Genomic DNA, 23,001 nt, shown 5'->3' on the forward strand with positions numbered 1-23,001 from the left:
TTCATTTCCTGCAGGACTCTGCACTCCAGGTGACCGAGTGATGTCAGCAGACGCTAAATCTGATTGGCTCTCAGGCTCTGTTGGTGAAATGCACTTTGGGAGTCGTAGTCACAGCTTTGGATTCTGTTTGGAGCCAGCACCGGTCCTCACAAAGATAGATATGCAGGGATGTGTGTGTCTGTGTGTGTGTGTGCACAGGATGTTTGTTCCTCACTTCCTGTCCTTCGTTCAGGAATGTGAAGAAACAATGAGGGGAAACACCCCCACCTCCTCTGCCCCCACCCCTTCACACCCTAATGACATCATGCTGAGGCTGCACCGTCATTGGCCAACACGTTCCAACACACTGTAAAAAGTCTGAGCTGAAACTGGAGTCAAACTGGGAGCCATCAGCTCAGCTGCTGGGACAGCTGGGAGTGTCTGAAATCTGGAAATGAAAAGTAGAAACTTTATTTTCAGTTTTTACTCGCAGGCTGTCGCCATGGTTACACATCTGTCAATGTGTAACTAGATGTGTGCAGGTGCTGGCTGGTCTTCATCTGTTCTCACGTCATCATGTGACGCCTCACAGGACACACAGGTGCAGTGTGCAGCTGGACAGGTCTGTGGGAAGTCCACTCCCACTGCCAGGAGCTGATTGGTCCTGGCAGTTACAAGGTAAGGAGGAGGAGCCGGGGGTCAGAGGTCGTGGCGGCAGAGGGCGTGGGTTTGGTTTCATGTAACTGGTCAGGGTGGTGGTTCCCAGTCGGGACGCTGGGACCCTTCAGCGGGTCCTTGGAGGAACTGGATTGGGCACAGGTCGCTGAGGAACCGCTTTACAAAGCGGCAAACACACTGTCCTAGGGTCCTGCCTTAAAACTGCATAACACTGGCAGGGGGCGGAGTTTCACCCCAAGGTTTGGATGTTCTTACCTGCAGACCTGATTGGTTGGTCAGCAGCTATGAGCTCCTCCATCAAAGCAGATGTTTGTACTTGTGATGTGTTTGGGTCACCTGCAGCGCCCCCTGCTGTTTGCTGTCTGCAGGTGAAGCAGCCTTTGATCTTTTATGTGAATCTGTGTGACGTTCAAGTGTTCAGCTGAAGCTGGGAAATTATAGGTATCCACTTTTTACAGTGTGTTTGGATAGGGAGCGTGTGTGTGGTGGGAAACAGGACAATCAGTCAGATCATTGAGCAGGAAAGAAGAATGAGCGGTGTGTAGCTGCAGCGAGGGCAGGGCAGACACACACACACACACAGTCCCTGTTGCTCACCGTCCTGTGGCCGTCACGGCGACCTCTGGACTCTCATTACTGCACCTCTCACGGACACGAGGGCGTTTTCCCTCTCGCTCCGATCGCACTTCAAAGGAAGTTTTTGCTGTTTTTTGGAGCCGTGGCTGTTTTTTCTCGGGGTTTTGGCGAAGTTTCACACTCTCGCCGTCCTCACGTTCAGGATCAGCTGACAGTCTGCGTTCTCCGGTTCAGTTTGTGGACTCGAGCCTGTGTTCAGCTTTTTAAAACTGCGGCAATGAGGGCAGGTGTTCCTGTCTGTCAGTAAAAACCAAAAACCTGATTTTGGGCTCTGAAACTTCTGAAACAATGGCTGAAGCGATGACGTCGCTCTCGGTGGGCTGACGTGCGGCGGAGTTCGTGGTTTATGATCGGCGTCGCTAAAATCGGTCTCTTAGTCCTCAACCGTGATGGAGGAGCAGCAGCTCAGCTACAATGTGCTGGAGGGTCGCTTCAAACAGCTACAAGGTAAGGAGGAGGAGCCGGGGGTCAGAGGTCGTGGCGGCAGAGGGCGTGGGTTTGGTTTCATGTAACTGGTCAGGGTGGTGGTTCCCAGTCGGGACGCTGGGACCCTTCAGCGGGTCCTTGGAGGAACTGGATTGGGCACAGGTCGCTGAGGAACCGCTTTACAAAGCGGCAAACACACTGTCCTAGGGTCCTGCCTTAAAACTGCATAACACTGGCAGGGGGCGGAGTTTCACCCCAAGGTTTGGATGTTCTTACCTGCAGACTCGCCGTGCAGCTCGGACCTCGCTGCGTGTCGATGTCTTTCCTGGGTGTACGCGGATGTTTTGCAGTCTTATTGGCTGCTGCACAAACATGTCAGTATGAGTTCCTGTGTGGCGTGGAATCGCTTCAGCGTGGAAATCTCACGGATGTTAAGCAGTTTCTGTCACATGGTGTTGCTCTGCTGCTGCCACTAGGAGGCGCTGGGATGTTTACGTAGTGTTGGTGTGCAGATCTCTCCGCGCCTGGACTGGACAGAGTGCATTTGGGTTATAAGTACTTCCTGTGAACCGCCTTCACGAAAACGATGTGCTGCACGAACACGGTTTAGGAAACATGGTGCAGGGGGCGCCGTGGAGCCAGGCTGGCAGGCTGTAGGTGTTGATGCATAAACTTTATTTGTGTGGAACAATAAACGGAGCCATCACCCAGTCGGTTCAGTGCTCGGGTTCTAAAGCTCCGCCCACAGAGCTCATCACTGCTGTTTTAAAGCGGCGTGATTACAGGCGTGCCTGGGTGTACCTGTGCGACACAGGCAGCTGTCTGTGGGCGTGTTGGGCGACCTTCGACCTGCTCCTGGTTAAAGTTTAAGCGCTCACTTTTACTGCTGGGCTCATGACATCATCACAGGCTGTCACACCTGCCCGGAGCACAGGTACACGGGGTTCAGTCCAACTTCCTGATGTTTCCATGGAAATGTAAGCAGCAGAGCAATGAATAATTCTGCTAATAGCACAAATAATAAAACACTTCCGGAAGAGTTCAGCAAAGACACAAGCACGAGCGTGGCACAGTGAACAGAGTCCCACCTGGTTTCACCTGGTGTCAGTGGTAACCAGTTTAGGCCTGCTGGCTGAAACCAGTCGTGACGCTGAACCAAACACTGCTCTGAAACATCTCGGTGCAGATGTGAACTTGTCTTTAAGCTCGCAGCAGCTCCTCGGTTCCAAACTGAAGCACCGAGCTGAGCGAGTGTGGGTGTGATAGCAGCGGTTAGCTAGTGGCACCGTTGCTATCAGCAGCGCGGCGTCTCCACAGAGATGGCGTCGGAGCCGCAGCATCGCCGGCGTAACCAAACAGGAAACAGTTAAAGGCGGGACAACAGAAGTTTTACTTTGAAGGTTTGAGCTGAGTCGCACATCCACTTCCATCCTCGTGAAGCCCCACCTGTTAGAGGCGATCAGCTGCTCTCAGTTCTGCTCACGTGTTTGCCTGAGTCAGCCTGTTTTAGCTCCTCCCCCTTTGGGACAGCCGTCTGTGTGGTGTTTGCTGCTTTATTGTAATTATTACAGCTGTTGCTGTTTCCTGTCTGTGTGTTTAAAGCAGGTCTCTGCATCAGTGTTCACATGCACCGAACATACAAATACAAACAGCAGGTGGGCGGGGCTTCTGTGCCTGATAAGAGTATGAAAACTCTGATCAGGTGCCCAGGCTGAAACGTGTGTGTGTGTGTGTGTGTGTGTGTGTGTGCACAGATGAGCGGGAGGCGGTGCAGAAGAAGACCTTCACTAAGTGGGTGAACTCTCACCTGTCCAGAGTCTCCTGCAGGATCACCGACCTGTACATGGACCTGAGAGACGGACGCATGCTCATCAAACTGCTCGAGGTCCTCTCCGGGGAGAGACTGGTAACACACACACTCACAAAAACACACACATAAACAGTCCTTGCACTAAAATCAACACCAGAAGAAGAAATCCGGCCTTCACTGATCTGATCAACTGGAGCTGCCTGTCCAGGCCATCAGGATGTCTGCTAGAGCGCCCCTGCTCAGCCTGTGGCTGCGAACAGTACTGCAGCTCCTATAGAGCGAGATGAGGGAGGAGAGACACTTCTATGGGCTTAAATTGTGGCCATAAATGTTTTGTACTTATAAATCAAATGCGTATTTGTGAACTAAACTGAAGTTTTGTAACCTTGTAAAAATACATTTGTTAGAAAATTTTATGTTTGTGCATCTACAGATGAGAATTTGTGTTTTAAAAAATATTTACACAAGTTACAAATGTTTCAGATACAGAGTAAAACACTACGTGTAAAACTCTGCACTCAGGTTCCCTGCATGTGTGAGAGTTTCAACTGACACGTACAAATTTTGACCCGATTTTTATTCCTGTCAGCTGATTGGTCAATGTCATGTCAATCACAAATTTAACAATCCAATCAGAGAACAGATGGGTTTGGCTGTGGGAGGGGTGCTTTACGGAGCTGCAGGTCCTGGAAGAATAAATGCCTTTTACATGCCAGCCCAGTGTTTTCCTTCATCACCATGGAAACAGTCTGTGGTCGTCCGAGTTCAGTGATTTTGGTGTCACAGGTCTACGTGCTTATACAGGGACCTCCACAGCCTTTCTCTGTGGACCGCGGGGGGCAGTGTTGTGGAAATGACAGTCTTCACTGGTGGGGATAGTTACAAAGCTTTCTTCGTTATGAATTAGCGGTACATGTTTTTATTGAACATTTGAAGATAAAAAACAGAAACTCTTGTAGAGGACATAAAGTCAGAGATAGAGACGACAAGGAGCAGGTGCATCTAGTACAGGTAGAGCTGCCGCACACAGAGCTCAGCAGCCAGCGCAACAAACTCGGGATCCTTGGCTTTTAGTTAGCAGTTAGCATTAGCAGCACATGTGAAAGGACCTTAATGCTGCGCACTGTGACTCACAGCAATGGTCCCGGGTCAGCCCTGACTTTGTGTTAAACTAATCCTAAAGTAATAATGGTATTTCTAACCACTGATATACCACAACTTTATCCTTTCAACAGCTGCTGAAAGTTAGGGGACCTAGCTTGTATGAGCCTTATGGGACATTCATATAGAGATCCTCCAGCTTCAAACTGTATTACCCTTCCAGGACCTGCAGCTCCGTAAAGCATCCCTCCGACAGCCAAACCCATCTGTTCTCTGATTGGATTGTTAAATTTGTGATTGGCATGACATTGGCCAATCAGCTGACAGGAATAAAAATCGGGTCAAAATTTGTACGTGTCAGTTGAAACTCTCACACATCCGGGGAACCTGAGTGCAGAGTTTTACACGTAGTGTTTTACTCTGTATCTGTAAGCAGACCTTCACACAAACATTTGTAACTCGTGTAAATATTTTTTAAAACACAAATTCTCATCTGTAGATGCACAAACATAAAATTTTCTAACAAATGTATTTTTACAAGGTTACAAAACTTTCTGACCACAATTTAAGCCCATACTCTTCTGAGTATGCTCCGCCCCTTTTCCCCAGCCACCCAGATGTTTTCAGAGGATGTTTCCTGTGTCAGACGATGTCATGTGATGTCACAGCGGTCGGTCATGTGACAAAGGTTTCTGGATGAGCTTCCCGAGGTTTTTAAAGCGATGCTTTATTTGACGTGCGATCAGAGTAAGTCCACATTCGTGCTCCTGATGACCTCCTGGAGGGTACAGCAGCTCACAGGAAGTGACCTCAGAGTTGAAGCAGGTGTGCCTGACTTCCTGTTTTCCCTCTGAAACATTAACCTGTTTCCGTTTGAGACGGTGGACTTGTTGGCCTCAAGGGAGGCTGTGGTCCAGCTGCTGCGCTTCCTCCCACTTCCTGTAGGCCAGGAACGCCTCGCCGTCCTCCCGGGCCAGGAAGACAAGACGGTGTCTCCACTTCCTGTTATTTTGGAGACGTCAGTGGGAACCAGACACATATCCTTGCTTCAGTGTGTGATTATTGCAGCTTTTATTGTGAAAGTCTGCCCTCACAGGATGTTCATGATTTTGGAAGGTCACATTCACACACCTGTAGATCACCTGACTCTCTGCTCCTCCGCCTCCAGCCAAAGCCAACCAAAGGGCGGATGCGGATCCACTGTCTGGAGAACGTGGACAAGGCGCTGCAGTTCCTGAAGGAGCAGCGGGTTCACCTGGAGAACATGGGCTCCCACGACATCGTGGACGGAAACCACCGACTCACGCTGGGCCTCATCTGGACCATCATACTCCGCTTCCAGGTAAGCACGCGTAACAGGTGTGACCTGTTAGAGCACAAACTCAGAAGATTCCTGCAGGGGCACAGGTAAAAACGGCAGACAGGTGGAGGTGTTACTGTTCTTCCTCTTGCCCTCAGATTCAGGACATCAGCGTGGAGACGGAAGACAACAAAGAGAAGCGATCGGCCAAAGACGCCCTGCTGCTGTGGTGTCAGATGAAGACCGCGGGGTGAGGCTCACCTGCGGCACCTGCGTTGTGTCGATGAGGCCGAGCTCAGGTTAACCTCTGCTTCCTGTCTTCTTCCTCAGGTATCCCAACGTCAACATCCACAACTTCAGCACGAGCTGGAGGGACGGCATGGCCTTCAACGCCCTCATCCACAAACACAGGTAACCCCGTCGTCCAGGTGTGATGATGCGGAGAGTCGTCCCTGTCAATAAAGTTTTGTGTTTTTCTTGTTTTCAGGCCTGATTTGATCGATTTTGACAAACTGAAGAAATCCAACGCTCACTACAACCTGCAGAACGCCTTCAACCTGGCGGAGCATCACCTGGGCCTCACCAAGCTGTTGGACCCCGAGGGTAGGGACCGCACGTTTACCTGAGCAGTTCACCTGAACAGTTTGTATTTGAATCTCCTCACCTGTTTGTGCTGCAGACATCAGCGTGGACCATCCCGACGAGAAGTCCGTCATCACCTACGTGGTGACCTATTACCACTATTTCTCCAAGATGAAGGCTCTGAAGGTGGAGGGCAAACGTATCGGGAAGGTGAGTCGGCACGGTCGGATCGACCTTCGTCGTCTCCAAGACGACTGAAACTCTCCTTCAGAGGTCACGAACTCCGCTGGCGGCGCCTCATTGTCTTGGTTTTTGCTTCCAGGTTTTGGACAACGCCATCGAGACGGAGAAGATGATCGAGAAATACGAGTCCCTGGCCTCAGACCTGCTGGAGTGGATTGAACAGACCATCATCATCCTCAACAACAGGAAGTTCGCCAACTCTCTGGCGGGAGTCCAGCAGCAGCTACAAGCCTTCAACACCTACCGCACCGTGGAGAAACCCCCCAAGTAAGAGTGCCTCGCCTTCGCTCTGCCTCCAGTACCTGAGTACAGCTCTCACCTGGTCTCTGTCCCCATCAGGTTCACGGAGAAGGGGAACCTGGAGGTGCTTCTCTTCACCATCCAGAGCAAGATGAGAGCAAACAACCAGAAGGTGTACATGCCCCGCGAGGGGAAGCTCATCTCTGACATCAACAAGGTGGGAGCCACTCCGAAGCTGTTTACCTGTCGGTCAGAGCCCGTCCCGCCGCTCGCGTAGCAGAACGCAGACTCAATACGTTTAGTCTCCTGTGAACCTGAGTTACACTTTTGAAGACGTCGTTTGCAGCTGTGCAGCTGAATCCCAGCAGGGCTGTCGTCCAGCTGCTCGCGTCGGGCGCACGTAGTTGGTTTGGCTTCTCGAAATGATCGAGAGTGACGGCTGAGAGTTTTATCAGTACACGAGTTACCTGATCACAGGAGGAACTCACTTTCTGGTCGTGTTAGCTGAAAACTGTGCGTCTGGTGTCCGGAGCATTGAAATAAGAGCCTTCGTCTGACACCCTGCAGAGTTCCTTCATGGTGCAGATCAACATGACAGGAGGACGTCAGAGTTGCTCATAAGAACCAGAATGTGCTGTTTGTGAGGGCAGAAGGACCTGTGCACCAAACGTTTTCAGCAGTTAGAAAAACAGCTGTGAGCGTTTCTGTCGGTCGGGTCCAGGTGACTCAGTCCTAACCTCGCTCTGCATGTTTGTATCTGCGTTTGGAGCCGGCGGTCCTGAGGCCGGGCTCGAGTCTTCTCCCGGTCTCGAACCGTGGAGCCGCTTCGGTTACGTGAAATGTCCTTTTGTTACAGAACCACGACGTTTCTAAGACGGCGTGGACTCGTGTACAGACGGATGCTAAACTCTCCATGTTTCCTCGCGCTGAAAACGCTAAAACGTCTCCTACAGAGACTAAATTTACACGCTGTAAATGCTGCTGCGTGGGTTTGATGCTGACCTTGTGATACTGACAGGCCTGGGAGCGGCTGGAGAAGGCGGAGCATGAGCGCGAGCTGGCTCTGAGGATGGAGCTGATTCGTCAGGAGAAGCTGGAACAGTTGGCCAGGCGCTTTGATCGAAAGGCGGCCATGAGAGAGACCTGGCTCAGCGAAAATCAGAGGCTGGTGTCACAGGTAGGAGGACGCAGCAAATCATGTGACCTGCCCGCGTTTCTTCACTCGTGATCTCATGACACGCTGCCGTCTCTTCTCTGTCTCCAGGATAACTTTGGCTTCGACCTTCAGGCCGTCGAGGCCGCCACCAAGAAGCACGAGGCCATCGAAACGGACATCGCTGCGTACGAGGAGCGCGTCCAAGCTGTGGTTGCTGTGGCAAAGGAGCTGGAGGTGGAGCGCTACCACGACATCAAACGCATCGCAGCCCGGAAGGACAACGTTATTCGTCTGTGGGAGTATCTGCTGGAGCTGCTGAAGGCCCGCAGGCAGCGGCTGGAGATGAACCTGGGCCTGCAGAGGGTCTTTCAGGAGATGCTCTACATCATGGACTGGATGGACGAGATGAAGGTACCCAAACACGGCACTCGGGGGGGACACAGAGAAGGTGTTTGAGCAGAAACATGATCGACCGTCTGCTTTTGGGTTCTAGATGTTGCTGCTGTCTCAGGATTATGGGAAGCATCTGCTGGGGGTGGAGGACCTGCTCCAGAAACACGCCTTGGTGGAGGCAGACATTGCCATCCAGGCCGACAGGGTGAAGGCGGTCACCGCCAACGCCAACAAGCACTCTGCCAGCAACAGCGGTGAGCAGCAGGCGCTTTTCCTCGCCTCTGAGTTTGATTTGAACTCCAGTATTTTTATTCATTTAAAAAGGAGGAGTCTCGTTCCTCCGATAGGTGTACTTTTAAATTTTCCCTTCCTTCCTGTCTAGGCTACAAGCCCTGTGACCCACAGGTCATCCAGGACCGGGTGGCCCACCTTGAGTTCTGCTACCAGGAGCTGACTCAGCTCGCCGCAGAGCGACGTGCCCGTCTGGAGGAGTCTCGCCGTCTCTGGAAGTTTTTCTGGGAGATGGCGGAGGAGGAAGGCTGGATCCGTGAGAAGGAGCAGATCCTGTCCTCTTTGGAGCACGGTAAGGACCTGACGGGGGCGCTGCGTCTCCTCAGCCAGCAGCGAGCCCTGGAGGACGAGATGAGCGGCCGTGCCGGTCACCTGCAGCACACCATTGCGGAGGGCCAGGCCATGGTGAAGGCGGGACACTTCGGTGCCACGAAGATCCAAGAGCGAATTTCCGACCTGCAGGCTCAGTGGGCAGCGCTGGAGCAGCTGGCAGCGGTGAGGAAGAAAAGGCTGGAGGAGGCTCTGGCCCTCCACCAGTTCCAGGCTGATGCTGATGACGTAGATGCCTGGATGCTGGACGCCCTGCGCATCGTCTCCAGCGGGGAGACCGGCCACGATGAGTTCTCCACCCAGGCGCTGGCGAGGAAGCACAAAGATGCAGCGGCAGAGGTGGCAAGCTACAGACCGGTCATCGACTCACTCCACGAGCAGGTAGCCTGTCTGCCAAAAGAGGAGGCGGAGTCAGAGGAGGTCCGTGGCCGGCTGACCGGTATCGAGGAGCGCTACAAGGAGGTCGCCGACCTCACCAAGCTAAGGAAGCAGGCGCTTCAGGACGCTTTGTCCCTCTACAAAATGTTCAGCGAGGCCGATGCCTGTGAAGTTTGGATCGATGAGAAGGAGCAGTGGCTGAACAGCATGGAGATCCCGGAAAAACTGGAGGACCTGGAGGTCATACAGCACAGGTAGGATTTTAGTTATACAGCAACAAACTGAAGGCTCTGCCTCCCATTCTACTTTTAAATACTCTAGGAACAACAAGTAAGCCTGCAGTGTGAGAGCCAAGTGCTCTAATAGGGTGATATGGTACTACAAGGTCATTAAGATAAGATGGGGCCTGGTTATTTAAGACCTTGTATGTGAGGAGCAGGATTTTGAATTCTGGATTTAACAGGAAGCCAATGAAGGGAAGCCAAAACAGGAGAAATCTGCTCTCTCTTTCTAGTCCCTGTCAGGACTCTTGCTGCAGCATTTTGGATTAACTGAAGGCTTTTCAGGGACTTTTTAGGACTTCCTGATAATAATGAATTACAGTCGTCCAGCCTGGAAGTAATAAATGCATGAACTAGTTTTTCAGCGTCACTCTGAGACAGGATATTTCTAACTTTAGAGATGTTGCACAAATGGAAGAAAGCAGTCTTACATATTTGTTTAATATGTGCATTGAAGGACATGTCCTGGTCAAAAATGACTCCAAGGTTCCTCACAGTGTTACTGGAGGCCAAGGTAATGCCATCCAGAGTAAGAATCTGGTTAGATACCATATTTCTAAGATTTTCAGGGCCGAGTACAATAACCTCAGTTTGATCTGAATTAAGAAGCAGAAAGTTAGCGGCCATCCAGGTCTTTATGTCTTTAAGACATTCCTGTAGTTTAACTCATTGGTGTGTGTTACCTGGCTTCATGGACAGATAGAGCTGGGTGTCATCAGCATAGCAGTGTAAATGTATGCTATGTCTTCTAATGATGCTGCCTAAGGGAAGCATGTATAATGTAAACAGAATTGGTCCTAGCACTGAACCCTGTGGAACACCATAATTGACCTCAGTGTGTGAAGAGGACTCTCCATTTACATGCACAGATTGGAGTCTATTAGATAGATATGATACAAATGTACTGTGATACACTGCAACACGTGCGCTGAAGCATGATGTGTTCTGGCAGGTTTGAGAGTCTTGAGCCGGAGATGAACAACCAGGCGTCTCGTGTCGCTGTGGTGAACCAGATCGCCAGGCAGCTGATGCACAGTGGTCACCCGAGTGAGAAGGACATTAAGACCCAGCAGGACAAACTCAATAACAGGTATGACCCGACCATCAGGTACAGAGATTCCTACCAAAGAATAACAAAATCAAAAATATCGACCTGTGAGGTGTGGAAGCTGACTTGAGACAGGACTGCCATGATAATCCTCTTCTCTGCCTCCAGGTGGAGCCTGTTCCGTGAGCTTGTGGACCGTAAGAAGGAGTCCCTGAACTCAGCTCTGGGTGTGCAGAACTACCACCTCGACTGCAACGAGACCAAGTCCTGGATCAAAGAGAAGACCAAAGTCATCGAGTCTACCCAGGAGCTGGGCAATGACCTCACAGGGGTCATGGCCCTGCAGCGCAAACTGACCGGCATGGAGCGTGACCTGGCCGCCATCGAGGACAAGCTAAGTGAAATGCACGGCGAAGCCCAGAGGCTGGCAGAAGAGCACCCCGATCAGGCCAATGCCATTACGGGCCGTCTGGCCGAGATCACGGCCGTATGGGAGGAAATGAAGAACACGCTAAAGAACCGAGAGGAGTCTCTGGGTGAAGCCAGAAAACTGCAGCAGTTCTTACGTGAGCTGGACGACTTCCAGTCGTGGTTATCTCGCACTCAGACCGCCATCGCCTCAGAGGACATGCCCAACACGCTTGCTGAAGCAGAGAAGCTGATGGCCCAACATGAAGGCATCAAGAATGAGATCCAGAACTACGAGGAGGACTATCAGAAGATGCGGGACATGGGCGAGATGGTGACGCAGGGCCAGACGGACGCTCAGTACATGTTCCTGCGACAACGGCTGCAGGCGCTCGACACCGGCTGGAACGAACTGCACAAGATGTGGGAGAATCGGCAGAACCTGCTGTCGCAGTCCCACGCCTACCAGCTGTTCCTTCGGGACACCAAGCAGGCGGAGGCTTTCCTCAACAACCAGGTAAATGCCCGATTAACACCTCCTCTCCTTTCTGCTCCTGCCTGTGCTTTAAAATCTCGCCATTTCGCTGTGTCTGCCCCGCAGGAGTACGTCCTGGCTCACACAGAGATGCCCACGACCCTGGAGGGGGCCGAGGCTGCCATCAAGAAGCAAGAGGACTTCATGACCACGATGGACGCCAACGAGGACAAGATTAACGGCGTGGTTGAGGCCGGTAGGCGGTTGGCCAGCGACGGGAACATCAACGGCGATCGAATCCACGAGAAAGTCACCTCCATCGACGACAGGTGCGCCAAAGCTTCACAGCATGTTCGCTGCAGAAGAACCTTTGACGTGTTCTCCTCAGTAGACGTAGTCGGTACATTCCCATGGTTCCTGACCACAGGAAGGTGTAGGTGCCACCCTGACCTTCAGCCTTTCCAGTTGTGCAGGATCCGTCAGTTTGATGAAGGGAATAAATGTGTGTTCTTCCCATTTTGTCACTCATCCAAGTGACGTCTTCAGTCTGGAGTCAGTCTTCGGTTCAGTTCTACTTCAGGAGAAAGTTTTCACCCTGTGACCCCGGCTCCGGCTGCTGTTTCTGAATCTTTAAATGTTTGGTTTGGCGAGTGTGTGAAGGTCGGTCTTATCTGGATTTTTGTTGTGTTTCAGGCACAAGAAGAACAGGGAGGCTGCGGTGGAGCTGCTGATGAGGTTGAAGGACAACCGAGACCTGCAGAAATTCCTGCAAGACTGCCAGGAGGTCAGTCTCTGATACGAAGCCGTGCTTTAGACACCAAAGGCAAAACGCACTTGCTGAAGCAGGGGCGTCGTCCACAAGCGCAGCGCTGCGGTTCAGACGGCGTCCTGTGATATCATCGCCTGCGTTACACTGTGTTCTGTTCTGTTTGCTGCAGCTGTCTCTGTGGATCAATGAGAAGATGCTCACGGCTCAGGACATGAGCTACGACGAGGCCAGAAACCTGCACAGCAAGTGGCTGAAGCACCAGGCCTTCATGGCCGAGCTGCAGTCCAACAAAGAGTGGCTGGACAAGATCGAGAAGGTACCGCCATTCGCCTGAGCAGGGCAGCCAATCAGCAGTCACTCCACTCACACAAAAGATAAACGAGAGCATGCATGACTCACGAGCTGCAACTTTATGCCCGTGTTTGCCTCAGGCAGGTGTTCTCTGAGCTCGCTGCAAGAGAAGCTACTAAAACACATGCTGACGCTTGAGCGACGGTCCAAAACTGAGCCTAAAATATACAAATTAAACATTTCATCATATAAATGAGACCCACAGTGACCTTTAACCTGACCAAGTGTCTCCTGACCTCAGGATGGCACGCTCCTGGTGTCGGAGAAGCCGGAAACGGAGGCGGTGGTGAAGGAGAAGCTGTCGGCGCTCCACGCCATGTGGGAGGAGCTCGAGTCCACCACGCAGACCAAAGCTCAGTGTCTGTTTGACGCCAACAAGGCGGAGCTGTTCACTCAGAGCTGCGCCGACCTCGACAAGTGGTTGGCTGGCCTCGAGGGCCAGATCCAGTCCGACGACTACGGCAAAGACCTGACGTCCGTCAACATCCTGCTGAAAAAGCAGCAGGTACGTCCTCCACTCACCTGAACGCAGAACAGACAGGTGTGCAGCTCAGTGTGAGGTTTCTGAACTTTGATTTTACTCATATATATACAGCTGTGACACCTGCAACACCACACCTGTAACATCACAACAGTAACACACCTGTGAAACCACACCTGTGACACACCTGTGACACAGCTGTAACATATCACAGATGTTGTGCAGCTGCAGTTGAACTGCAGTGGTGTGACAGCTGTGCCTCTATGCTCGCAGATGCTGGAGAACCAGGTGGAGGTGCGACAGAGAGAGGTGGTGGAGCTCCAGAGCCAGGTGAAGGCTCTGGGGCAGGAGGTGAAGGACACGGACGAGGTGGACGGGCGGAGGCAGGTGGTGGAAAATAAGTTTCAGGAGCTGCTGGAGCCACTGCGACGTCGCAGGAACTTCCTGGTTGAGTCCAGAGAGGTTCACCAGTTCAACCGGGACGTCGAGGACGAGATCGTACGTAAAGTTCACACGCCGTATTTTCAGGGGCGCCATCGCTCACGCTCACTGTGCTCTCACTGCTTTACAGCTGTGGGTTCAGGAGAGGATCCCTGTGGCCATGTCCACCGACCACGGCCACAACCTGCAGACGGTCCAGCTGCTCATCAAGAAGAACCAGGTAGGACTATGTTTGCCTCGCTCACAGCATGCTCTGTTTGCTGATGACGGTCTGACCTCTGTGGGCGTGAACATCCCCAGACGCTGCAGAAGGAGATCCTGGGCCATCAGCCCCGCATCGATGACATCCTGGAGCGCAGCCAGAGCCTCCTGAAGGAGGAGTCCTCCAACGGGGATGTGATTCGCCGGCGACTGGCCGACCTGCAGCAGCTGTGGAAGCAGCTGATGGAAGAGGTGGAGCGTCGGCACAGCCGGCTGGAGGAAGCACACAAAGCCCAGCAGTACTACTTCGACGCCGCCGAGGCCGAGGCCTGGATGAGCGAGCAGGAGCTCTACATGATGTCAGAGGAGAAGGCCAAGGTGAGTGGGCGGGGCTTACATCATACACAGCTTCCTGTGAAAGTCAACCTAATGAAATACTCACATTAGAAGGGTGAGAGCAAAAAAGTAATCATTACCGTGACGACTGTTTGCTCCAATCAGGACGAGCAGAGCGCCGTCACCATGCTGAAGAAGCATCAGATCATGGAGCAGGCAGTGGAGGACTACGCCGAGGCCGTCCACCAGCTGTCCAAGACCAGCAGAGGGCTGGTGGCCAACGGACACCCGGAGAGGTGACATCACACCTGCATCACATGACAGGAAGCAGTCAGACAACATCAGCAAGCCAGCTGCGACGCTTCCTGTCTGTCGTTACATCAGTGTGAGTTGTTTACCCACTAACTGTGTGTGTGTGTGTGTGTGTGTGTGTCAGCGAGCGGATCAGCATGCGTCAGTCTCAGGTGGATAAGCTCTACGCCGGCTTGAAGGACCTGTCGGAGGAGAGGCGGGGCAAACTGGACGAGAGGCTCCGCCTCTTCCAGCTGAATCGAGAGGTGGACGACCTCGAGCAGTGGATCGCCGAGCGCGAGGTGGTGGCCGGGTCACACGAGCTAGGACAGGACTACGAGCATGTCACCGTGCGTACCGATTGTACTTCCTCTGAGTGTACTCTGTCAAGTATTACATACTGACCTATGACCCCTGCCCGCTGCTCAGATGCTGCAGGAACGTTTCCGGGAGTTTGCCCGGGACACCGGGAACATCGGACAGGAGCGCGTGGACGCCGTGAACCGGCTGGCGGACGAGCTGATCAACGCCGGGCACAGTGATGCGGCCACGGTGGCGGAGTGGAAGGACGGGCTAAACGAGGCCTGGGCCGACCTGCTGGAGCTCATCGACACCAGGACGCAGATCCTCGCTGCCTCCTTCGAGCTCCACAAGTTCTACCACGACGCCAAGGAGATCCTGGCACGCATCCTGGACAAGCAGAAGAAGCTTCCGGAGGAGGTGGGGCGGGACCAGAACACGGTGGAGACGCTGCAGAGGATGCACACCACCTTTGAACACGACATCCAGGCCCTGGGAACACAGGTCAGTGTGGGGACACTGGTTTTATAGGGAGTCACTTGGGCACAGCTTTTAGGGGGGGTTGTATCTGAGGTGTGCAGACAGAGGTCGGCGTTGTGAGAGCGCCGAGCTCTCTGAACACGTTATTTCCAGCCAGAAACCAGCCGCAGCCTCCTGTTCAGCTGATCAGCTGTTTAAAGGTCACGTGACTTAAGAATTACGAGACATGTAAACTCCCACGCAGGTCACGTTTCCTCATCAGGCGATTTAAAGTCAGAGCACCTGACTGAAACATGCAGGCGTACGTGTTATGACCTTTGACCCTGTGTTGCAGGTGAGGCAGCTGCAGGAGGATGCGGGGCGCCTGCAGTCAGCGTACGCCGGAGACAAAGCAGACGACATCCAGCGCAGGGAAAGCGAGGTGCTGGAGGTGTGGCGGAGTCTGCTGGAGGCGTGTGACGGACGCCGGCTCCGCCTCCTCGACACCGGGGACAAGTTTCGGTTCTTCAGCATGGTCCGAGACCTGATGCTGTGGATGGATGACGTGATCCGGCTCATCGAGGCCCAGGAGAACCCCAGGTAGGTCCGTGTGCTGCACAATGGTGGATCCTCGCCTCACGGCGGCCTCGCTAACAAAGACGTTTGTGTGTCCAGAGACGTTTCGTCGGTGGAGCTGTTGATGAACAACCACCAGGGCATCAAGGCCGAGATCGACGCCCGCAACGACAGCTTCACGGCCTGCATCGAGCTCGGGAAGGCTTTGCTGGCCAGGAAGCACTACGCTTCAGAGGAGGTGAGCCGAGACACTGATGGCCGCTCAGGTGATTGTTAGCTGACGAGCTGAAACACAGACCGACAGAAGAGAAGGAAAAAGGTGCTGAATCAAGAAAAGAACGTTTAATTACCAACAAAAGAATTGTTAAAGTTAAAGTAATGATGAAATTTGGAAAATGAAAAGAACATAATCCAAAAATAATAAACCCTGCTCTATGTACAGCCATGGGCAGAAGTTTCATCCACTGGTCACAGGGAGCAATGCCCGGTTGTTTTGGGCTTTAATGGTGCAGTGCTCTTATTTTGAAAGCCTCACCTTTACTAGTACAAACACACCTGGGTCACCAAAGTCAAACAGCCAAACGGGCACGACAGAGGCAAATAAAATCAGGGTTGAACTGCAGTCTGTAAAGAAGTGACCGTATAAATAAAGCTGAGACTGAAAGGAGCTGAAAATGTTTTCCAGATTAAAGAGAGGCTGCTGCAGCTCACCGACAAGAGGAAGGAGATGATTGACAAGTGGGAGGACCGATGGGAGTGGCTGCGACTGAGTAAGGCTTACTTCCTGTTTACCGTCCACATGAAACATCCAATTAAAATGATGATCAAGAGGCTGAAAGGTCAGAGGTCAGTGCTGACTCATCACTGCAGGGTACTACAGTGATGAGTCAGCACTGATGAAGACTCCCCAGGCTCTTGCCGTCCTTTAACGAACCCGACTGACCAATCAGGACGCGCTTCAGTTACGCTCAGAGAACCGCGTAGAGTCTGCATCTGTCTGCACGATGTCTTCACCTGACAGCTGCAGGAACTGTTCTCACTGATCCTCACAGATCAAAACATCAACCAGCAGTTTGTGAGACAGACACAGCAGAACGAACAGCCACAAAGATACAAAGACAGCAGAAAGATACAAAAACAGCAGAAAGACACAAAAACAGCAGAAAGATACAAAAACAGCAGAAAGATACAAAAACAGCAGAAAGACACAAAAACAGCAGAAAGACACAAAAACAGCAGAAAGATACAAAAACAGCAGAAAGATACAAAAACAGCAGAAAGATACAAAAACACCACAAAGACACAAAAACACCAGAAAGACACAAAAACAGCACAAAGACACAAAAATGCCACAAAGACACAAAAACGCCAGAAAGATACAAAAACGCCAGAAAGACACAAAAACGCCACAAAGACACAAAAACGCCACAAAGACACAAAAACGCCAGAAAGATACAAAAACAGCAGAAAGATACAAAAACACCACAATGACACAAAAACACCACAAAGACACAAAAACACCAGAAAGACACAAAAACAGCACAAAGACACAAAAATGCCACAAAGACACAAAAACGCCAGAAAGATACAAAAACACCAGAAAGATACAAAAACGCCACAAAGACACAAAAACGCCACAAAGACACAAAAACGCCAGAAAGATCCAAAAACAGCAGAAAGATACAAAAACACCACAAAGACACAAAAACAGCAGAAAGATACAAAAACACCACAAAGACACAAAAACACCACAAAGATACAAAAACACCACAAAGACACAAAACGCCACAAAGACACAAAAACGCCACAAAGACACAAAAACGCCAGAAAGACACAAAAACACCAGAAAGATACAAAAACACCACAAAGACACAAAAACGCCAGAAAGATTAACGCTTAAAGGCTTTGCTGTGGAACAGAAGCCTCGTGATAGGTCACACTCCTGTAGAAACACCTGTACACCTCTCACCTTGCCATCCTGCAGTTGCGTTGATAAGTTCAGTCATAAAATCTTCCTCTCTCCTCCTCTTCCTCAGTCCTGGAGGTCCACCAGTTCTCTCGGGACGCTGGCGTGGCCGAGGCCTGGCTGCTGGGTCAGGAGCCCTACCTGTCCAGCAGGGAGCTGGGCCAGAGCGTGGACGAGGTCGAGAAGCTCATCAAACGCCACGAGGCCTTCGAGAAGTCCGCCGCCACCTGGGAGGAGCGCTTCTCCGCCCTGGAGAGGCTGACTACGGTGAGGGTGGGGTGGCCGGATAGGGTGGTGAGGAGGAATGTGATGATGATGATGATGATGATGTTTACACGTGTCTTCCAGCTGGAACTGCTGGATGTGAGGAGGCAGCAGGAGGAGGAGGAGAGGAGGAGGAAGCCACCATCTCCAGAGCCCGTGGAAGTTCAGCAGGAGGAGGCGCAGCAGAGGTGAAAGCACCGCAAACGTGTCGTAACGCTCGCCGCGTAAGTAAAAGCGTGACAATAACGAGTGTGTGTGTGTTTCTGCAGCGCCGTCACTCAGAACGGACCGCCCTCGGACCAGGATTCTCCCAGGGTCAGTAAACTTTAACCTTTATGCCCCCGGCGGTGGCGCACGCTTCACGCTGCACGCTTCACCTTTGTTTTCTTCTTAAAGTGTATTTACAGCTAATATTTTTTCTTCTGTGGTGTTAAACTGAATCTGCTGCTGCTTAACCCCACCTGTGCAGGACGGCGTGGAGGACGGAGAGCTGGTGAACGGTGTTGCCGAGCGGAACTCCAAAGAGCCGAGTCCCGCCCCCTCGCCCACCTCTGGCAGGAAGGTTAAAAGTCAGTCGACCACACTGCCCACCAAGAACCGGGACTCCAGCTCGCCCCAGGAGGGACTGCTGCACCGCAAACACGAGTGGGAGGGCCACAACAAGAAGGCTTCCAACAGGTGAGCTCCACGCCCCACAGGAAGTGCCTCGCACGCAGCTATGTCACCTGACCCGTCACCTGACCCCACTGCTGTGTGATTCGCAGGTCGTGGCACAACGTGTACTGCATCATCAACAACAAAGAAATGGGTTTCTACAAGGACGGCAAGGCGGCGAGCCAGGGGGTGCCGTACCACAACGAGCTCCCCATCAGCCTGAAGGACGCCACGTGTGACGTCGCCTCGGACTACAAGAAGAAGAAACACGTCTTCAAACTCAGGTACCGAGCGCAGCAGGAAGTCAGGTGTGGTCCGGACACAAGTTGAACACGTCTCACATTAAACGCCGCCGCTGGTCACAGCGTCTCCGTGAAGCTGGAAAGTTCCAGTTTGTTTATATTCTTAGAATATAATATATAATAAAGTAGTCCTTCTCATTTGCATATGTGAGCCGACATCACAGTGATGATGTCACAGAACCTCTGATGTTGCCTGTCAGGTGTGCTGGGCTCACTTCCTGGTTCTGTTAAAGCTGCACGAGAAAAAACTACAGCTTTGATTTGAGGTCACCTGTCGTGGCCGAGCCAATCAAAGTCCAGATCTCATTTTTGATGTAATGATCAGCGGATTTTACTGTTTCACAGTGTTAGGTTTCTATTGATGGATTGTCATTTATGCTTAGAAATATATAATCATATATGCTTAGAGGCATATAATCAATTGTATAATGATAGAGGTCTGATCCTTCCAGAGTGTTCTGGCACACGCACATCCTAAGGTCATGAGAGAGGTCGTACCTTCTCTTTCTGATTGATGGTATAGGAGGACACCTACTCTGTGTCTGTTTAAGTATAAGAGCCCTTTGTTTAGGTGGACCGCTGGACTCCTGGCACCGGCTTTTTAAGGAGGCGTTCACAGGGTCACATCTTGACCCACACATACACATACATACATACACACACCCACGTTCACACACACTCATACCTACACGTATGCATAGACTGGTACTCTTTGTTCACATGCATGCCTGTGTAAGATGTCATATGTTAATGGACCTATGCATATTCATGTAACCACAATAAAGAGCGGTGCTACGGTATAGTAGCAGAATTGTCTGTGATTGTTCCAGCAATAGGTCTGTGCTAGACAAACCCTCACACAGCGTCAGAGCTAAACGCAGCGTACGCAACAATAACACATGTAGACGTTGTCACACACACGCAGAGGCACATGCACACAGACGCACAGGCACACGCACACAGACATTGTGAGTGTTACAACAACCACCTGACATCTTTTATTGTTTGACAGCATCCCGTTACCATGGTTACTCACCAACACATTTCTCAGCCGCAGCATTAGGACGCAGCTCCGCCTCCTTTGCCTCATTTTTTTGTTAGCCCAATCACAGCTGCAGCCTGCAGGAACTGATGCTGTGATTGGTTGTCAGGGTGAGGGTCGCTCAGACTTCGACCGTCATTGGTCCAAAGAAGGCTGATCACCTGAGTGCTGTGTATCTCAGCACAGACGGCACTTTAACCTTTGACCTTTAACCTGAGGCTAAATGTTTGGTGCGTTTGTACGGTTTCCTCCACTCACGTCTGTCTTCCTCTCGCTCTTTCAGAATCGCCGATGGAAACGAGTACCTGTTCCAAGCCAAAGACGAGGTGAGTTTGATTTTCTCTCAGATTTGTGGAAACGCTCGCCTGTGTGGCGTTCCTGCTTAACTGCTTACGTGCCTCCGCAGGAGGAGATGAGTACCTGGATCCAGGCCATCCTGAACGCCGGCGCCGCAGACCACTCTGACATCCAGGGCAGCAGCCCCGGCACGCCTGCCTCCGGGCGTGCTCACACACTGCCGGCCACCGTCACGCTCACCACCGAGTCGAGTCCCGGAAAGCGTGAGAAGGACAAAGACAAAGACAAGGAGAAGCGCTTCAGCCTGTTCAGCAAGAAGAAGCAGTAGAGTGCGGCGGCGAGGCGCTTTGGCGAAACCGCCCGGGTGCTCCGACGCACCCATCGCCACATTTACAGGTGCCTCATTTCTCACGGGCCGCCATCAGCCGGGGAGAACTGGAGGCCGCCTCAGAGCGCCGCCAGCTTCCCGAAGTTCGACTTGTAGTGGGTGAAACCGCCGCCTCTCTGAGGCGAGCCTCAGTCCTCCCCGCTGAATGGTTCACCTTTAAAATCGGCCAATCCCAGAGGCTGAGGCGGTGGAGACGAGGAGCAAAGGAGCGTTTCGCCAAAGCCCGCCGTCGCCTCGTTTTTGTTCGTTTTGCGTTTTTGTTCGCGTGTCGGTCGTTTGGCAGCGAGACGGAGTGCCTGATGTAACGCCGCGTCATCGTCGGCGAATGAGGCCGCTGTCGCCGTGTGCATTACCGGCCGTGACATCATCACTGCATCTCGCTCTTTCTTTGATGACCACACGCTAACAATCTCTTATTGTTTGTTTTTTATTCTCTGAAATTTGTTATTTTTCTATTTTTTGTCGTTTCCTCGTCACAGACGCCGTTTCCTGCCGCGGAGAAATTGGACCAACAGTGCATTTCATTCCTATGATTTCTGTTTTCGTTTCTCTGCAGCCATGTTGTTTTTGTCAGACAGCCAATCGCCTTCAAGGAGGTGGTGATTTAGAAACGTCCACCTGCATGCTTCATCAGGCTCCGACCTGAGCGCGAAACCGCGACTTCCTTCTTTTGTATCTCTGGTCAGGTGGTGTCGGCGAGGGCGGAGGGAGCTCGCCGTCCCGCCGACGGGAGCAAGGTCCAGACTGGTGAAGGTTGCTTGCTCGTCATCGGCTCTTCGCACCACGCTGATTTCTGCTCTTTGATACCCGTGCTGCCCGTCACTGTAGATCTATCGTAGCGAACATGTATGGAAGCCCCGCCGTCGTCCTGCACAATCAGAGCTGCACCAATAGGAATGAAGACGCTCGCCGATATTTAGCCGACCTTCGATCATTACAGCTTCTCATGTATGAACCTGCACCTGTAGACTTACAGCTCTCTGTCACATATGTGTGATGTCATTAAAGCTTTTAACCTTTACTCAGTAGCTTCCTGTTGTCTTTGCACGTGCTCAGTTAGAAACCCGCACAGACCCGAGGCCCCCCCTTCCCCGTCTGTGTGTGTGTCTGCCTCTGTGGTGTATGTGTGTGTGTGTGTGTGGTCTTTAGCTGGTCCCTGGTTCAATGCTGGGGGCGGTTCCTTTTTAAATCTCCAGGTCCACTGAAGTTTTCATTGGTTCTGGCCTGCAGGTGTTAGAGCAAACAGGTGAGTTATAGATAGTTATAGTTCCTGCCCAGTGATGACGCTCTGTGCTCCCATTGGAGGGTTTGGGTAAATCTCGCCTAACGTGGCATGGATGCAGTTAGCTGCTAGTTAAAAACACTACAACCCCCAGCATGCACTGCGGCTGTTCGCTGAATCAGACCGTACCTGCTCAGAGGCGGGAAGCTCGCGGAGGTGACCGCGAGGGAAACCGGAAGCTGTGACCTTCAAAAGAAAAAAAGGATTCTGGAAAAAAAAAATCGGATTAAGCGTTAGATTTACTACCGTCCTGCGCATGCGCAAACTGTGTTTTAGGGTAGAGAAGTGTTTAGAAAGCGTGCAGAGAGCTCAGAGGTGTTTGCTCATCACGGAGGAAAACGGAAGAGCAGGTCACTACTCACTGCGCCTGCGTGAGTAAACTGCGGACCTTAATCCTCAGCACACCTGTGAGATTAAAGATTAAAAAATAAAAGTCTTTATGTTGTGAATAAACATGTCAGATTCATGACTGGATCAAACTGTGAGATATTTTTTTTTAAAAGGTGCTGATGTGCGCACGCCTCCCTGTCGAGGAGAACTGCTGCAGAATCTGAACCAGACTCCTGCATGAGCTGCAGTCACGTGATTGGACTCACACCTGCACATGCACATCGACTGCATGCGCACACTGCTGACCAAGTTTCAGGTAGCCTCAGACCAGATCAGGTTGTCCATAGTCTGGGAGCTGCTGGTTGCTGTTGGGTCATTGCTGTGTATTGGACCATATAAAGACCGTTAGGAGAAACTAGCTTCCTTTTATATTTGCTGAGCTGGAAAAACGCTTTCAGATTAGTCTGACCTCCTCTCAGCATCTGATGACGTCTGACTGTAAACGTCACAAAGACA

The 23,001-nt window shown here is 51.8% G+C and overlaps 1 protein-coding gene across 2 annotated transcripts in view; it reads left to right on the forward strand.

Moving 5' to 3' along the window:
* sptbn1 (spectrin, beta, non-erythrocytic 1) overlaps positions 1-21,894 on the forward strand; it is a 28,906-nt gene extending 7,012 nt beyond the window's left edge. Inside the window, exons 1-35 of one of the 2 annotated variants that reach the window (XM_063477142.1) lie at positions 1,264-1,740; positions 3,474-3,625; positions 5,799-5,972; positions 6,089-6,180; positions 6,261-6,341; positions 6,418-6,533; positions 6,610-6,722; positions 6,835-7,022; positions 7,095-7,212; positions 8,014-8,172; positions 8,260-8,562; positions 8,645-8,798; positions 8,927-9,797; positions 10,777-10,914; positions 11,041-11,797; positions 11,882-12,084; positions 12,449-12,539; positions 12,694-12,840; positions 13,117-13,380; positions 13,630-13,854; positions 13,928-14,017; positions 14,098-14,376; positions 14,500-14,630; positions 14,771-14,975; positions 15,055-15,429; positions 15,740-15,984; positions 16,060-16,198; positions 16,646-16,730; positions 17,997-18,193; positions 18,275-18,378; positions 18,460-18,505; positions 18,660-18,868; positions 18,955-19,128; positions 20,472-20,514; positions 20,595-21,894. In XM_063477142.1, the coding sequence (XP_063333212.1) occupies positions 1,683-1,740; positions 3,474-3,625; positions 5,799-5,972; positions 6,089-6,180; positions 6,261-6,341; positions 6,418-6,533; positions 6,610-6,722; positions 6,835-7,022; positions 7,095-7,212; positions 8,014-8,172; positions 8,260-8,562; positions 8,645-8,798; positions 8,927-9,797; positions 10,777-10,914; positions 11,041-11,797; positions 11,882-12,084; positions 12,449-12,539; positions 12,694-12,840; positions 13,117-13,380; positions 13,630-13,854; positions 13,928-14,017; positions 14,098-14,376; positions 14,500-14,630; positions 14,771-14,975; positions 15,055-15,429; positions 15,740-15,984; positions 16,060-16,198; positions 16,646-16,730; positions 17,997-18,193; positions 18,275-18,378; positions 18,460-18,505; positions 18,660-18,868; positions 18,955-19,128; positions 20,472-20,514; positions 20,595-20,813 (6,945 nt within the window). In that variant the 5' untranslated portion in view covers positions 1,264-1,682 and the 3' untranslated portion in view covers positions 20,814-21,894. Of the gene's footprint in view, positions 1-1,263; positions 1,741-3,473; positions 3,626-5,798; positions 5,973-6,088; positions 6,181-6,260; positions 6,342-6,417; positions 6,534-6,609; positions 6,723-6,834; positions 7,023-7,094; positions 7,213-8,013; positions 8,173-8,259; positions 8,563-8,644; positions 8,799-8,926; positions 9,798-10,776; positions 10,915-11,040; positions 11,798-11,881; positions 12,085-12,448; positions 12,540-12,693; positions 12,841-13,116; positions 13,381-13,629; positions 13,855-13,927; positions 14,018-14,097; positions 14,377-14,499; positions 14,631-14,770; positions 14,976-15,054; positions 15,430-15,739; positions 15,985-16,059; positions 16,199-16,645; positions 16,731-17,996; positions 18,194-18,274; positions 18,379-18,459; positions 18,506-18,659; positions 18,869-18,954; positions 19,129-20,471; positions 20,515-20,594 lie in introns of those variants that run through there. The other variant, XM_063477140.1, reaches the window with a different exon arrangement.
* Positions 21,895-23,001: the final 1,107 nt, after the last annotated feature.

Source organism: Pelmatolapia mariae, linkage group LG6 (assembly GCF_036321145.2).
Source record: "Pelmatolapia mariae isolate MD_Pm_ZW linkage group LG6, Pm_UMD_F_2, whole genome shotgun sequence".
Taxonomy (NCBI): Eukaryota; Metazoa; Chordata; class Actinopteri; order Cichliformes; family Cichlidae; genus Pelmatolapia; species Pelmatolapia mariae.